The following is a 16,438-nucleotide window of genomic DNA, read 5'->3' on the forward strand; positions in this document are numbered from 1 at the left end:
GTGCCTAGTCCCCACTACTGCCATAGGTAAAGCAGAGCCAGGTGTTCTGGGATAACTTCTTGGTTTAAAGACTGAGGGCTGGGAGGCCATTAAGGTGTGAGAGTGTCCGTCAGAGGCCAGGGGAGCCAGAATTAGGACCTGGGCCAGAACAGACGTGGTAGCTGAAGTGGTGGCATCTGGGAGGTGACCAAGGGGGCCGTGGAGGACGGGGCGAGGAGGGGACAGCATGGGGCAGAGCGAGCCTGAGTGGCTGAGGCATCTCTGAGGCACTGTCCTGAGAGGTTAACTTCCCTGGGTCACCTGGGAGTAAACCCTGGATCCCATCCCAGAGCCACCGGCGTGGCCTCGGCTCAGACGACAGGGAAAGGCATCTGCTGCAGACGCTGGTGCCTGGCCTGCTGGGCGCCCCCGTGGCCGCAGGACTCTGTGGGTGGTGCTTGGCCTGATGACCTAGAATAAACTGCGGGAGCAACCAGGGGCAAGAAGACCTGGGGAAAGCAGATCCCTGAGCTTGCGCTCAAGTTGTATCCAGCTCTTTATGATCCCACGGATTGGGGCCCACCAGGCTCTTCCGTCCATGGATTCTCCAGGCAAGAATACTAGAGTAGGCTGCCATTCCCTCCTCCACGGAATCTTCACGACTCAGGGAAGGCGAGCTCTTTACCGCTGTGCCATGAGGGAAGCCTGGATCACTCTGCTGGAAAGGAAAGCAAGGAGGCCAGAGCTGGCGGGGGCTCCTGGCAGCGGTCCTGGGGGTGGAGGGGGAAGGCGCCTGAAGCTCACATGGGCCTTGGCTCTGCTAGAGATGCCTTCTCCCCGGGGCGCTGGGGGAACCCTCGTGCCCCGTGGTCCCGAGGCCCCCGCGCTCCTCCTGATGGGCTGAGGCTGCAGCCAGTGTCCCCACGGGGCCTGCCTGGTGGGCGTGCGCCCAGGGGCCGGGGAAGGGGCCGCCTTCATCTCTCTCAGGTTTGGTTTTTTACAAGATTGATTTATTAACTATGATACAGATCACGTAAGGCCTTTTCAGTTTTGTACACCATTCCCATTGAGACAAGTACAATACTTTGTAGCAAATACATGATTTTAAAAAACAAAGCCAGATGGAGAACACCTCAGTCGGAGATGCTCAGCCTCTGTTGATGGCTGACCATGCACTAATCAGGTTGGAGCCTCAAAAAACCCACGATGTGTTTAAAAAAAAAAAGTCTGGAAATTAAGCAAACATTCCTAACGCCAACTAGAGGATGTCCTGGTTAAAGCCCCTAAAATACAGAGAAATAATTGTTATACTTTCTTTACATACAGTTCTCCACTTTTGCTGCGAAACAGAATTTTGGGCATACAGCCAGACTACTAACACATTTCAATACCATTAATGTTCCCCCTCCCCACCCTCAAGAAACTCAAAATATGTTAATCCAACACATATAAAGGTCGTTTAACGTGAAACACAAGTACCAGAAAAATGAGCTGGCGGCAGCACTGCTCCAAATTTTCAAACAAGTTTTATTCCCATACAATTCAGACTTTTTTTTAATGTACACAGGGAACATGATTCTTCTTAATGCAAACAATAATTTACGCCCTGTCTCGACTACACTGAGGTGTAACATCACTGCTGTTGGAGCTGGCCGAGGCAGGCTCTTGGGCAGGAGGCGCGGACAGTCACCTCGGAGCCTCGAGGAGTCCGCAGCCAGCAGCCGGTGGAAAGACGGCTCCGGGAGGAGATGACAGGACGTGGTGTAGGCCCCTCCCCGCCCCAGGCCTTCTGCCACGGGACCACCAGCAGATGTGACCTAGGTTTCCAGCACACACGAGTCGTCCTTTCACCTAAGCATGAACGCGTGGCTTGAACCTGCCAAGCAACAGGAGGGCAAGACCTGCGTCCAGCGTCTGCGGGACCTGGAGGCCCTGGGGGTGAGTGCCGTGGCTGTCCCCAGCGGCCAGCCCAAGTCCCTGGAGCCTCCTCCTCCTGGGAAGGCAGCCACTGGCCAAGCAGAACAGAGCCGACACCTGAGACAGCCCCCAGGCAGTGTGGATCTCCCTGCAGGAGGGGACGGGGGAGGGCGTGGGTGGAGAGGAGCTCGAATCACAAGTGCTGCGGCGACCTGGCTTGACCTCCCAGCCTGGGGACAGGCAGCCCGCCAGGGCCGCCCCTCCACAGGCAACTGAGGCGTAGGGACGAGCGGAGGCGTGCTCTCCAGCCCCTTCTGGCCAGCGTGCTGGTCCGAGGAGGTCACCCTCTGCCCACCCTGGCCAAGATACAGCCTACCAGAAGAACCTCACCTGCAGCATGCGTTCAGCCTGGAGGAAAACCTGGGAATCAGCATTTTAGCATTCATCCTCGAAAGGTCAAGTGTTGGGAAGAACTCACAGAATGCAGGAACAAATGCACTGTGATAACCACATGCAACACAGCCAAGAACTGACGGCAAACTCACAGGCCGCGGCCCAACCCTGGGCCACGTCCTTCCATGAAGCCGCCCTCCAGAGCCAGCCGAACACTCAGTCAGGGCTGTTTACTTCTGGCCTCGAGTCTGCACCTTTGGGGTCTAAAGAACACTGGATGGGGAAGAGCTTCCAGGCGCCCCACTATTTCCTGCGAGGCAGCGAACAAGTCCCGTAACTCCACCAACAGGCTTTCCCATTTTGGCCAAGGCTAATTAACATCCGCCCCTCCCTCAATTCCTAGAGTTGTGGTGCCACTCACATGAGAATGACCTGTGAGAGAACTTTCTAGAGCTTAGCACACTAGATAAATGGGTGGGGTGGGCAGAGTTCCAGTTAAGGTCGGCCTGCCCCCGCACACACCCACTCTCCTTCATGGGTCCCCTTCCGAGTGCCCATTTGGTCCAAATACCAACCACTCCCAGCCCCCCCAACTAGCACTGCGCTGGTGGGAATGCCAACTCGCAACGATCGAGAAATGTCCTCCAAGCCCAAGCCAGCCTGAGAAGCAGAAAATGAGAAGTTAGCAAAGGAAACAGAGAGGAACCCCTGGAACTTCCTGTTCAATTGTGGCTCTCTGGGGAACGAGCCACCAGTCCCCACCTGCGCTTAAAGCCCTGGCAGGATTCCGGGTGCAGGCCTGAGGGGCCCCTGCAGCCGCCCGGGCTGGAGCAGGGGGCGCTGTGGGACCGGAGGCGACCCCGTGGAGCTGCGGAAGCCTGGTCTCCACTACTCCCACAAGGGTTAAGGGTGCAAAGCACAGGTGTCCACCGTTACGGTGCCCTTTCTTCTTCCAGAAGTCACTACCACTTAGAGAACCGCAGTCTCGGGGGGGTGGTGGGAAGGCAGGGCAGCTGGGGCTTGTGGAGTTCCTGGTGCAGAGTCAAGGTTGCAGGCGGCAGGGTGGTGCAGGGTGCCCACAGAGGTGGCCGCGTAGGCTGGGCAGTGGGAGGGAAGCAGCCTCTTCTGCTTTAGCTGACACACGGGACAGTGGTCCCAGGTCATTCTCAAGGCTTCCCTTCTACCCCCACCCAATACCTTGACGGGCTGCCTGGGAATAAGCGAGCATGACCTAGGAAAAGCCTGAGATTAATCAATGGAGTAACATGGACACCTGCCTGGGACTCAGCACTGGGGCAGCTGCAGGGCTAGAGAAGCAGGAGTCTGCTGACCTCAAGTCAAAACTAAGCAACGTCCCCCTCCAGCCAAGCCCCGAGCGAGAAAGCATCAGACACAGATCTGCCAAAAGAGAAGGTCTGGCATCCGACATTTACGTAAGACGTTCATGTACCTTAGGTTTTCTGACTTGTGTCCTTAAGGAGGTGGTAAGACGCGCAGGGGACATGTAGTTTTTCCAAGCACCTTATTTTGCCGTACAAGAACTAGAGACAGTGCGACATCCAGCTTATCCAGAGGAAGAGTCGGTGAGCACAGGGCCTGGCCCGCCCTCCAACAGCCAGTGGGAAGCGTCTGGGGCCAGGGGTGGCCAAGACTGTTCTGAGGCATCTCTTACTTTGTCAGGCGCCCTCAAACATACCACAGGTGCTGCTTCTTAAAGTGCAAAGAGACCCCCGGAGGACTGTGCGGCGGGCGGGCCTCCACCCCACGCCCCCATGCCCAGGGTACCTTAGTCAGGCTTCTTCACTGCGGAGGCATGGCCCAGCCACGGGATGGGGGCAGCCGTATCTGTAGCAGCCTTAGCAGGGTCGCTGTTTGGGGGTGGGTTGGGGCAAAGGGGGGCACGATGAGGAAGCTTCTCCCAGGGGCCAGTGGAAAGGCCAGGAAGGGCGGGGGAGGCCATGGAGGATGGTGACAGGCAGGCACGCTGCCTTGTCCTGACTGACCGCCTCTGTACTGGCAGCTCCTCTGGGCGCTGACGGCTGGGGAGCAGGAAGGCCGGCCCTGCCCGCACTGGCAGCCGTCACACCCTTGGAGTCCCCTGACATGGCTCACTTCCCACGGACAGCCCTACTGGCCCAGGAGGAAAATGATTCTACTTCAACACCAAACACATGGAACCAACCCCCACGTGCCTGCAGGCACCTCCCGCCACCCCACCCCCGCCCCGTGCAGGCGGGGCAGTGTCCCCGCAGCACCGCAGTGCTCCAAGGCAGACAGGTGCCAGGCGGGCCCCCAGCTCTTTCTGCCAAGGGGCTCGAGCCGTACACCTGGGGCGGGGGAGGGGGGTCTGGTGACGGGACGTAAGTGGGACCCCAACGGGCTCTCAGGCTGCCACCCCTGGGCATCCCGGTCTTGCTGTCAGACAGGTTGCCCTCCACGTGTGTGCCTCTTGGCAGAGGTGGGGAGAGAGCTTCATCTTGAGGTCTGTAGTTTTCTTCCTTTTTAAAAATTATTGGGGGAGGGATGTCTTTCCATTTTTCTTCCAGTGTTCCTTTGTTTTAAAGGGAATGGATCCCCAAAGCCTGTGAAGTGGGGCAGGGTGCATGGGGGCGGACGCTGCCCACGCTCCCTGGTCCAGGCGAAGCTGCCCTCCCTGTCCTGACCTGCCGGGCCAACGCCCCCAGACGGGACTGTACCTTAGGGTGGCAGAGCTGGCCTACATGTTCCCAAGGAGGCTGCCGGGCAGGCCGCACCCCCGAAGGGTGGGGAGCGCTGGGTGCAGCAGAGGGACGTGTCCTCGTGAGGGGCTGCTGGCCCTGCCCTGGGGCAGCCGGACCTCAGGATCTTCTCCTCCCGGCCAGTGCCAGGCTCTGCCCAGTGGGCGGTGGCCTTGAGGCTGGTGTGCACAGATGGTGGGGAGGGTCCAGGGAGTAGTGAGGGTGTGGAGGGCCCCTGCCTGCCTCATTCAGTCCACAAAAGGGTTCATGCCACAGGGTAGGGCTCCCGCCACGGCCTGCGGCCAACCCCAGGTCTGCAGTGCTGGGCTCAGGGCACTGGCCGGCCCAGCCTGCGCCTTCTGTTGGCGGCTGCTAGTGCTGCGGGCTGGAGAAGGCGAGAGGAGAGGGGACCCTCCCCGCCCCGCCCCGCCCCGCAGGCCTGGTTCTGTTCAAGGCCCAGTGCCACCCCGTCAAGAGAGAAGACCTCGTCTCCTTCAGCCCGAGGCCTCGGGGGCTCACAGCGTGTGTTCAGCTTGAAGTTGGGAGGGGAGCAGCGGCTGCATTGGGGACTGGGGGGTGGGCGGAGGCGACTGGGGCGGCGACGGCTGACTTGTGATGGGCGTGGAGGTGAGGAAGGGCACGGTGGAGGCCAGGGCAGAGGGGGAGCTGGGCGTGGCACCAGGGGGCTCGCTGATTGGCCGGTTGTGGAAGAAGAAGGGGCACTGCTGGATGAAGAGCTCGATGATTGTCTGGTAGGTGCGCGTGGCCGTGAGGGCGTCCATGGTGCTGAAGTCCGGCCGCATCAGGGTGGGCCAGAAGCAGATGGACAGGTTCTCACTGGTCATGAGGTTCACCTTGTTGTTGTGGCTGACTCTGCGGGCGACACCAGACTGGGGGTCAGAGCTCCAGCGCGGGCCTGGCCGAGGCTCCCGCCACCTGTGCTCTCGGGCTCCGCCTCCCCGGCTGTTCTCCTGCCTCCACCCCCGCCCTGCAAGCTGAGAACCGAAGAGGCCCTAGGCCTGGGACTTGAGGCCCGAGCTCCCCTGGCCCCGTCCTCTGAGGCCCCCGAAGTGGGGGACACTGCTCTGGCTGTGCGGAAAGGCAGCGTGTCTGTCCCACAGCAGGGTTCACGTAACAACACCCTGTCGGGAGAGGAACAGGTCTGGCTGAAAACAACCCTGCTCTGTAGGAGTAAAGGTGGGAACGGACCACAGCCACGTGCTTCCCTGGCTCCCGTTCACTCTTTCCCACAGGACACCTGTCTGGGCCCAGCACGTGGTCACACCGGTCAGGGAGCATGGATCCTGGAGAGCGAGCTTCAGGTGGGCTGGGGGCCGTACAGGCCTCTCTCAGACGGAAGCAGGACAGAGCCTGAGGAGGAGGAGCCAGCACCCAACAAGCTGAGGACAGAGCCCCGCTCAGCTTCTTCTCGCAGCCGACTGGCCCTGACTGGAGGGTTTCCAAGGAGGGGAAGACAAACAGCAAGCCCTGCAACGTACTTGTTCAGGTGAGAGATGACATATTTGAAGACTTCATGGTTCTCTTTTGGAAACTTCTTGAGTACCTCCTTAAGGGCGTGTAACTTCTGCTCCCGGTCATTGATTTCTGAGGAAAGAGAAAACCAAGACCAAGGCTGGTGGGCCTGGGGCTCAGACTAGCTGCTGGTCCTGGGCAGTGGGGGAAGGGCCGTGCTGCCTGCTCTGAAGGCAGCCCAACCCCATCCTCGCCCCACAAGCCATGCCCCGGGCGGGCACACCTGGCAGTGACATGGGGCCAGGGCCAGCCCACCTCCACGCCCCAGGCCCCTGCTCCTGAAGGGGGACACTGTACGCCCAGAGCTTCCTGGCCCCCACCATCCAGAGACTCTTCCATGAAGGGCACCATTCTTTGCTCATCTGGTTGCCCCTGGAGACGGGCATCCCGATGCAGAGCGCCTGCTGCCTCCTGAGCAGACGGGTGGGCGCCGCCGCCTACCCGCACCAACAGTCTCGGGAAGGGGGGAGTCACGAGACCAGGGCTCTGTCCTTTCCCTAGAGTCAGGGACCCTCCGCACATCTGCCCTTTGGAAGAGCTGGTGGCAACGGTGGGGAATTCTTAGAGTTCATCAAAAGGACTACATGTCCCCTAGTGTCCTGAGACAGGGAAAAGCTAGCCCAAATGAAACGCTTCATTCAAGCCAGGCCTGCTTCAGCAAGTCCTCACGATCCTAGGAGGCTGGGGCTCTTATCACCTCGCTTCCAGGATAAGGAATCTGAGGCTCAGGGAGGTGGCAGCAATCAGCCTTTCGGTCTAGGAATCAGACCCTGCCCAAATGGCTGCAGAGTCTGGGTGGGGACCACCGTGCTTCCCGGGGTCCTGGCGCCCCCTTCCTGAGTGGACCTGGCCTGCCCTGGAGGCGAGAGTCAGCCTGGGCTAGCAAGACGAGAATGGTCCGGGGCCGACCGGGTCAAGATCTGAGTGTGGCCACTTGTCAGAGCTGAGGCTCATCTCTAGGACCCCAGGGCTCGTGAAGATCACAGGAGGACCCCGTGAAGAGATGGTGCAGGTGGGTGGGGGGACAAGGCGTTCATTAACAAATACAGTGGCACCTAACTGCTTTGGGGCACAGGCTCCTGTGGGTGGATGAACGCTCCGGATCCTCTTCCACAGATACACCGTGTACAGGGCTGCCTACATCCCTGGAGCCTCCCAGACTCTCCAAACCCATTTGCTCTTCAGGAAGCCTGTGAAGGACTCCGGTAGAAAGTGACATGCCCCAGAGGGTCACTGCCCAGGCAAGCAGGTATGAGGAGCCTCAAGCTAGACTAGGAAGGACAGATGGAACGTCAACGGTGGCGGGAGCAGCGGGAGGAAGGGTCATGCCGTCTGGGTCCTGTCTGTGACACCAGCCAGCTGTGAGACTCGGGGACATGACTCTGAGTGGCCGTCTCCTTGTCTCTAAGAGGCTCAGGACAGCGCCTCCTTCACTTGGCGACACCACACCCTGCAATGCAGCGCTCACAGCCAGACACACACTCAGCACCTGGGAGCAAGGCTGAGACTCGGGGAGCCAGTGGGAGAGGGGCTGTAAAGACGGCCAGGACAGCCACTGAGAGCAGGAAACAGGCAAATGTTTAGACTTGAGTGTGGCTTGATAAAAACAGTGTTTTGGTAATCTAAAACCCACAGGAACTAATTATGTGCTGCCATTATCAGCTTCATTTCTCTGAACCCAAGATTTATTTTAAAAGCTCAACGTCAAGGGCACACGTTTTTTGTCTGGCCTTGAGTTTCAAAATCCTTCACTGTTAAGTTTCAATAAAAAGGAAAGAAGTAAACTGCTCAGGGTGGGAGCGGGGCTGGGAGGATGAACAACTGTCCCGAGAACATGAGAAGTGTGCGGATGGCGCGGAGGCTCACTTAATAAACCGACTGTGCCCTCTTCCATATGCGAGCTTGGCACAGGCCACTCCTAGGTGCCTGCACGACAAACACACAGCTGTGTTTGTTTTAATCAAGCACTTGAGCAGCAGCACCTTCATGTAAGAGCCCGGCCTCATTCGTCCTTCCGGCTGGAAGCAGGAAACGGGGCCGATAATGTCACTGCCTGCCCAGGATGTCCCCTCTCCTTCCTATCCACTGGGCAACAGGACGGCCGCCCCTTCTTTCTCTTCCTCGCAGGGGTGGGGGAAGTGGATATTACAGTGCCTGATCAGATGGAAATTCGAGGACCACCCTCAGGCATACCAGCCTCCCTTCGCCTCCTGGCGCAGTGCCTCAGCAAGGTGCCTATGCAGGACCCAGATGGCCGCGCACCCTGGGAGCGTGGAGGGAGACGGACCGTCTTGCTCTCCCCGCTGGCCGCTCGGGGCAGGTGCTCTGAGAGCTGGGGAGCACTGAGACCCTGGCAGGAGGTGGGGAGGACGGCAAGGGGAGCCACGGGGGGGCCTCCCAGCGCAGGGCCGGGCCCTGTGTCTGCCCCGCGGAACACGGCCCCTGAGGACGGCCTTCTGGCCTGTCCTGACTTGCTTCCCGCGTGCAAGCGAAGCCCAGCAGTGCTGGGGGCCCGGCGGGGGCGCCACCTGGCGGTCTTTCCACAGCGCCAGCGGCGTGTCGCCCGAGGCTGCAATGTCGGGGGGGCAACGTTCTACGGGTGCTCTCTGGGCAGCTCCCACCCGAGGGCAGGTGGCGCCGGTGTGCCCGACACACTGCCTGAGAAAGCCCGCTCAAGAGGTGACAGCCAGGCCACGGGGCTGGTGAGGGGGAGGGGGCTCCCAGTTCCATCTCCAAGTTCAGCACCCCTGCTCTGATCAGCTGCCTGCCCCCAGGCTGGGAGCCCTCGCCAACCTCAGCAATCCTCTTCGAGAGGGGTGAGGGGCTCTGCAGGGCTCAGGCCTCCTCAGCTAACACATCGTAGTTCTGAAATTAGGTGTCTGTCAACTGAGACGGCATCAGGAGAGGCGTTCTGAGGTCAGTTGAATCAAGACAAAGTCTGGACAGAGACCAGGCAATGCGGAACTCAGGCCCCAATAACTCAGGAGGAAGGAGGGCAGAGCCAGGGGCCACCCCCTCACGGTGTACAGATAAACCCAGGCTCCAAGAAATAAGCACAGTAGGTCCACGGTCGCACGACTGGTGTCAGGGGCCCAATCCCAGACACCGTTGGCGCCCCGGCTGTGTCACCCCACCGCCACCTCTGGCTGTCAGCCAGGCTCCTGGCTGGAATCTCAGCTCAGTCCTCGAGGAAAACCCCCGATGGATTCTGACCACCTGGCACATCCACACCATCAAGAAGGTAAACCACTGGCTTGGGTCCCCCTCTGTGACACAATCTGGCACCCCCGGCACCAAACCACTCGGGCCGAACTCTCTGCTGGGCCCAGAATGGAAGCGTCAGGGTGCCCTTCTCCTGGAGGTTGACCCTGCCTGTCCAATAACCTGTCCAGTGGTCTCTGACCCATCAGATGAGGGCAGGGCACCCGTGTCTGCCTGCTGCCGCCTGTCCCTGCCTCACACAGGGCCCGGCACACACTGCGGTGAGAGCGCCCAGGCTCTTAAGCCGCTATCTGCACAGACAAGCGGAAGCAGGACCCCGGCGTCAGCACGACCACGAGGCAGCACGTGAACACCGGCCTGATGAGCAGCCAGGCTGGCCCGCCCAGCGACCGCACAAGGCCGGCGTTTATGCATCTCCAGCCCTCAGCTGTCCGTCTGCAGCTGGAAAGAGTGAGACGGCACACCGGCACCCGGAACCCTCTGGGGTCGTATATTTTGACCATCTCTTTTTCTTTTCCCTTGGTGGACTCTTATTTCCCTGAGCAGGGATCACACCCGGGCCCTTGGCAGAGAAGGCGTGGAGTCCTAACCACTGGACCGCTAGAGAGCCCTCGTCCTTTGGACGATTGATGAAGAATACTGGTCTCCGTAGACTATAATGTGCACACAGAACTCACAAGTTATGTGGGATAATGAGGCCCGGAGGGCAAGGATCCTTAAGCTCAGAGCCTCTTGGCCTGAGACAGAGTCAGGATGAGGGTCTCTGCCAGCACAAGAAGACAGAGGACAGGGGTGTGGGGGTGGTCGTGAGACAAAAAGGAGAGACTGTGGGGCAGGAATAAGTGATACTGTTTCTTGAAGGCTGGGCTGAACTGTGAGGACGAGATAGAACGGAGAATTCAAGGCCCCTCTCGCTGCCTCCTAAAATCTTGGTCCTCTCTGAAGCCAAGCTCAGCGGCCATCTCTTCCACTATGACCCAATTCCTTCCTCCCTCCTCTCTGCGCTTTCTGCCCTTCCAACTTGGCTTGCTTCTCGCCGTCTGGCAGAGAACTTAAATGAGCACTGGGGAGGCAGGAAAAATGTCTTGGCACAGAAGGTCACACCCGGCTTGCCACTCCCTGGCAGTGCGGGCTGTGGCTGCTAGTCACTTCTCAATCTCCCACATGGCATCTTGTATGTGGCAGGAAGATAACTGGTGAATAATTACAAAAGTCTCGTATTTGTAGCCACAATTCCAGCGCTACTCACACTGCTGGGAAATCCTGGAGTGTACACAACAATGTGATAGTGACCTTGGTATTTGCTATGACAGGATCTGAAACCATCTCCAAGCCCTGAACGCACACGGACACGACAGCGCTGAGGCAGGAAGTGGAAAGAGCTGGTCAAGTTGATGTTGCCATGGATACCCAGCCAGGCTGAGCCGAGCTACTCTAGGGGCTGAGAATCTTTGTTCCCGCATGTCCCTCACCATGAACTCTAGCACTGCCCGGTTGGTGTTAAGCTCTGATACACACAGCCCCACTGCTCACTCAACTCTGGCTGTGAGGTGCCATGTCAGTGAGAGACGCTCCTCTCCACCAGGTTCAAGATAACCGAGCTCCAGCTGACTAGCGTGGGGCACAGGAAACACACAATGGGAAGAGGAAGCGGAAAATCTCCACCCTCTTCCAGGCTGCAGGAGCAGCAAGCAGCGCCCTTCCTCAGAGTGGATGCCGGCGGAAGCTGCTGGAGGAAGGCAGCTGATTCCCCATCAGTGACACCTTCCTCTCCTGCCCCCTGCGACCCTCCAAAAACAAAAAGATGCCATGTCAGCAATTCCCGCACAAACAATGGAATTCTTTCTGCAGGGTGCTAGGATGCCACGAGCCTCTAGATGGCGCCAAGTCAAGACAAACGCTGCTGGCAACCTCCAGGCGCCCCGCAAGCTGGGTGCCAGCCTACACCTTCTCTTCCTACCTGCGGTCCAGGGAGGCTTGGCTGAGGGGCAAAGAAAGCTGGCTCTGGACAGAGGCCCCCATGCGCCTCACATCTGAGCCAGCCTGGAGCCTGCTAGAGAAGTGAGTGCTGGGAGGACCTCCATCTCTGGAAGGCAAAACCAGGGCAGAAGCTGGCACCTGTCCCCACGCCCTAACTCATCTGGGAGACCCAGCCCCTGTCCTGAGCGGGCAGATGGGCGAGCAGGCCAGGGGACACCATGACTGTTCTGCCAGGGCTTCTGCCTGTGGGCCTGGGTAAGATGGTGGCTGTGAAGCATCTCAAGCAGCTAAGAATGGTGTGCATAAACTACGAAGAGACTGCGGAAACAAACATCACGGGGAAGGCAGATCACAGCACAGCGACTCTGGGGCCCTCAGCCCTGCAGCAGCCAGATTCTGACGGGGACCCTCCCACCATTCAGGGCTGGGCTTCTATCAGCACCTGTGTTTCCCAAAGCCGCCAAGAGTCTACGACCATGACTTGAAGTCCTGCACGTCTGTGGCCTCCCCTCAGTTTTTGTCCACCCCATCAGCTTTGTGAGTAGACCGTGTGTGCTTAGAGCTCCGTCTTTGGAGTTGGGCAGCAGCAGGGTAAGACTAAGGCCCTCCGGTCTGAGGGACACAGCTCCCTCCCGCGGCTGCATAGCAGCAGCTGCCTCTGGCTAAAAAAGTCTAGAACTGTCAGTCCGTGGAAAACTGAGAGGTCAGGCCCCCTGCAGCACCACATGAAGTCCAGGGAAGGACGGCCAAGGGCAGGGTTCCCACAGTGGGAGAGGCCCCCAGAGAGGGGCAGGCCAGGGCAGAGAGAGTCCCTGGAGCGGGCAGGACCACTGAAAGCAGAGGCGCTCCTCTGCAGCCCCGAGCGTCCACTGCAGCTGTCCCCGTCCCTCCAGAGGCTCTCTGGCCCAGACCACGTGTGCACTTCTTTTCAGGAGAGCTGGGAGGAGACCGAGTCAGGAGGGAGAGGCCAGTGCAGCCTTCCACCGAACAGGTCCGTGACTCAGCCGTGCCTCCAGGCCTCTCCGAGTCTCACTTCATACATGCAGGCAGGGACGGCAACCTAGGACACTCAGGGCCAGGCAGGTCCAGTGTGAACAGGCAAAGGAGCGAGGCTCTGCCCCAAGTCCGGCATAAAAACCAGGCTCTCAACCATGGCGCTTTGGGGCAGTCTGCAATTTTCCTGACAGAACGAAGCACCTCTGGTCGACAAGGCCGGGGTCTAATTTGTGAGCCCCTCGGGTGTCATCTTGCTAGTTCTCTTTCCTATATCCTTCAGTCTCAGTTCCAAGAGCCAGAGCGTCAGCTCCCTGAGGGCAGGACCCGTTCTGGTGTTGCTGCACCGCCACCCCACGCCCCCGCCATTTGCCCAACAGAGTCAGCCTGGGGCACCGCCAGGGGCCCACGAGCCAGGCAGGCTGCTGGTACTCACTGTGGGCCTCCACCAGGTCAATCTGCATGTTGTACGGGACCAGGGGGTCTGGCAGTTCTGAGAAAAAGCTCTTCATGGCCCCCGCCACGGTGTTCACCGTGAAGTCCTTCTCTGCCAAATCCAGGTTGTGATCTGAAAGGAAGTTGGGAGAGTGAGGCCAGGCCAATCGAGGCTGTGCCAAAGCAAGGAACACTTGGCAGTGGGAACAAGCAAGAGAAACCTGGAGAACCAGGGGTGCTGCCGGGGGCTGGCCTGGAGCCTGGGCAGGGACTCAGGGGCATCACAGACTGGACAGAAGGTAGCACCCCTGGTACTGCTAAAAAAAAAAAAAAAAGTTCTGAGACTCACAGACACGCTGACACCCAACCTGCCCAGATCAGCCTCTGAGCAGAGGAGCTGCGCCTCCATTCTGCGGCCGAAGCCCCTTCGTCTGCCCTGGACATGCTGCTGCCTTTCCCCACATCCCCACTTGGGGAGACGGGAGGAGGCGTCCCCCTAAGGCCATGTCACTTTTCCTGGAAGGTTACAGAAATGGTACTAGCAACCCTGACTGCTGTCTCCACTCTGCTCCTTGTGGTGGTCAGGCAACCAGACTCACTTTCCTCCTGCTGGTCCTGTCCAGCTTATGATACCACCAACTCCTGTCTCTAATTTTTCTTTCCATACTTGACTGCATTTCTGATTTGTAGCAAAATCATCTACCAATAGATCTCGACTGTTTCCGCTTGGGAGTATACCCTGGGCTGCAGATCCTGGCATATACACAAGTGTCTAACCTAGTGTGGGTCTGCCCTCATCCTGACCTTGTGCTTCCAATCCTTCAAGACTCACACGTTTCCCTTCCCGCTGGCAGCTAGTGGAGACTGTGGAGCTGGGTGCTGGGGGTGGGGGCGGTGTCTGCTCCCACCACGCACTGGGCAGTGGCTTGGGCCTGCAGGCTTGCACAGGCCACCGGGCTGGATCTCCCGAGGCCCAGTCACATGCTAAGTCGGACCCCACTTTGATCTTCTGCTTACCTTCCTTTTTGGCCAGTGGCATCTGTCAAGTTTTACTCTTTGGCTCCTTTGCGTCTGACACTGGTGGGTGTGACCTCTCATCCCAGTGTGTGCAGCCCTAACTGAACTGGGTTAGGGTGGAACGGATGTGGCCATGTGGCCCTCAGCCTCTCAGATCTGACCTAGCTTAGCAGGCAGAGCGTTTTCAGCTTGGGGAGCCCCGGGCCCAAGGCTCAGTGCATCACAAGATGCTCCCCCTTGCTTTATTTCTCTCCTGCAGGACTCTGTGAGAAGCGCAGTTACGGTTGAGAGGCCCTGCCAACACAGGACTGTCATCTCAACCCAACCTTGAGTCACGCGCCCGCCATGACCTCTGCATGGCCCAGCCCTAGGGAAGCGAGGCCTGGGTCTCAGTGAATGAGACCCATGCCGGGGGCTGCGACAGTGCCTGTAGATGGTGGAGAGGGGAGCAGCCTGGCTGAAGCAGGTTTGCGGGGTGGATGCTTCTGTTTGCTGACAGGGGCCAAACACTCTCTCCTCCTCAGCCACCTAGCCAGCACCCTTGGCTTTGGGGCTGTGTGGCAGGAGCACCCCAGGGGGTTCCAATGGCAGTGTCATCTGCCTTGAATGGCTGTGGCCTTACCTTGATCAAACTGTCTCTGCAGACTCTCCATCTCTGACTTGTTCCCGCTGACCCGGTAGATACCTTCAGTGCTCAGCCCTGGGGAGAAACAGGCAGGAGCCTTAGGAGCAGCAAGTGGAGAGCAGAGCAGGAGGGGGATGTGCTTGAGGGGAGAAGCAGGGGTCCATGAGGCCCCCCTGGCGCGAGGGCACTTGTCTTGCCTCGGTGCCTCAGCCCACTCCTGCCCTTTTTCTTTCTCACTTTGAAGTTTACAAATACTTGTTTTTTGTAAAAACTAAAATAATACAGAAACACATCAGACAAAGGTAACATCTGCCCACATTTTGATATATACCTTGGAATTTTAATTTTAATAAAACAGAGATAATACTACGTTTTAACCCACCTTTTTCACTTACAAACTATATTGTGAACCTAACCATTAAATATTCTTTTATAACATAATTTTCTTACTTTGTGAATTTTCTATTCATGTTTTTGTTCACTTTCAAACGGAGTGGTTCTCCTCATTTTGTACTTAATATTAATAAAATTAACTATGTTAATGTTATATAGCTTTACATTGTTTCCCTTTCATTATCTGTCTTCTAATTTTGTGTATTGAATTTTCTTTGACGTACATAATTCAAAAATGTTAGGTTTTCAAGACCAATCTGCTTCTTTATGATGTCTTCATTTGTTTTTATGGTTAGAGTGGGTTTTCCTGTTCCTTCTGGAACTTACTTGGTGCACAGTGTTAGGTAAGAGAAAAAAAAAAGGATCAGTAAACTTCAACTAAATAACAATGTAGGAGGAGATACAGCTCTAAGGGAGATCGGCCCTCTCCACCCTCCGCACAGGAAGCGCTGTGCAGCTTGCAGCGGACTCCAGGCTGTCGGTCAACCGGGCTCTCTCTCTCCAGGGAGGAAAGTCCACTCTGCACCCCTGAGACCGTGGTCTAAAGGGCAATGGTCAAACCAGCCTGGGGTCCTTTCTGGAGCTCATGGCTTTGAGCGACCCTGACGAGCTGGCGGGGCGCTGTGGAAGCATCCTAGAGCCAGGGCGGCACGCCAGCGGGCAGTGCAGAGCGGACCAGGCCTCGAAGTCAGTTATTGCTGTGACTGACGCCGCTGGAGAGGCACCCGCTGGGCGAGATGAAAGCAGTCAGTCAGTTTCTGGGGCCCTAGATTGGTGGCAGGTGAACTCTGAAGATCATTGAAAGAAAAGTCATCATTCCTTGGCCTAAAAGCTGTTAACTGCACATGGGCCCTTTCACCCCAGAGACAAGGGCATTAACGGACCAGCCTCAAGGACACCCTACGGTGCAACGACTTGCTACCAAGAAGCCCCATCACTGCACGCCTCCCTCTGGGAGTTAACATTTCTGGTGTGGTCGCCATGCTGTGCACTGGGCTACACGCTCCCCGCATCTACCACTCATTTAATGATGATGCCATCGAATCCTCAACCCTTTATTGTGGGAGCTACTGGATGAAGAGAGAACACAGATGAGGGAAGTGGGGTTCGGAAAGGGGAAGTCCTTGCCCTAAACTGCACAGCTGGTAAGAGGTGGCAGTATGGTCTCAGTCCAGGGCCCCCACACTATTCAGAAGGGGCTTCCCGTTTAACCCCCATCAGGCTGGCGTCCAGA

The 16,438-nt window shown here is 58.0% G+C and overlaps 1 protein-coding gene across 1 annotated transcript in view; it reads right to left on the reverse strand.

Moving 5' to 3' along the window:
* Window positions 1-967: 967 nt before the first annotated feature.
* Window positions 968-16,438, reverse strand: part of ARHGAP35 (Rho GTPase activating protein 35) — a 115,644-nt gene continuing 100,173 nt past the window's right edge. Inside the window, exons 4-7 of the mRNA XM_027515373.1 lie at window positions 14,809-14,886; window positions 13,171-13,302; window positions 6,506-6,611; window positions 968-5,879 (exon numbers count right to left, since the gene is read on the reverse strand). Of these exons, the coding sequence (XP_027371174.1) occupies window positions 5,522-5,879; window positions 6,506-6,611; window positions 13,171-13,302; window positions 14,809-14,886 (674 nt within the window). The 3' untranslated portion in view covers window positions 968-5,521. The remainder of the gene's footprint in view (window positions 5,880-6,505; window positions 6,612-13,170; window positions 13,303-14,808; window positions 14,887-16,438) is intronic.

Source organism: Bos indicus x Bos taurus, chromosome 18 (genome assembly GCF_003369695.1).
Source record: "Bos indicus x Bos taurus breed Angus x Brahman F1 hybrid chromosome 18, Bos_hybrid_MaternalHap_v2.0, whole genome shotgun sequence".
In the NCBI taxonomy this organism is placed as follows: Eukaryota; Metazoa; Chordata; class Mammalia; order Artiodactyla; family Bovidae; genus Bos; species Bos indicus x Bos taurus.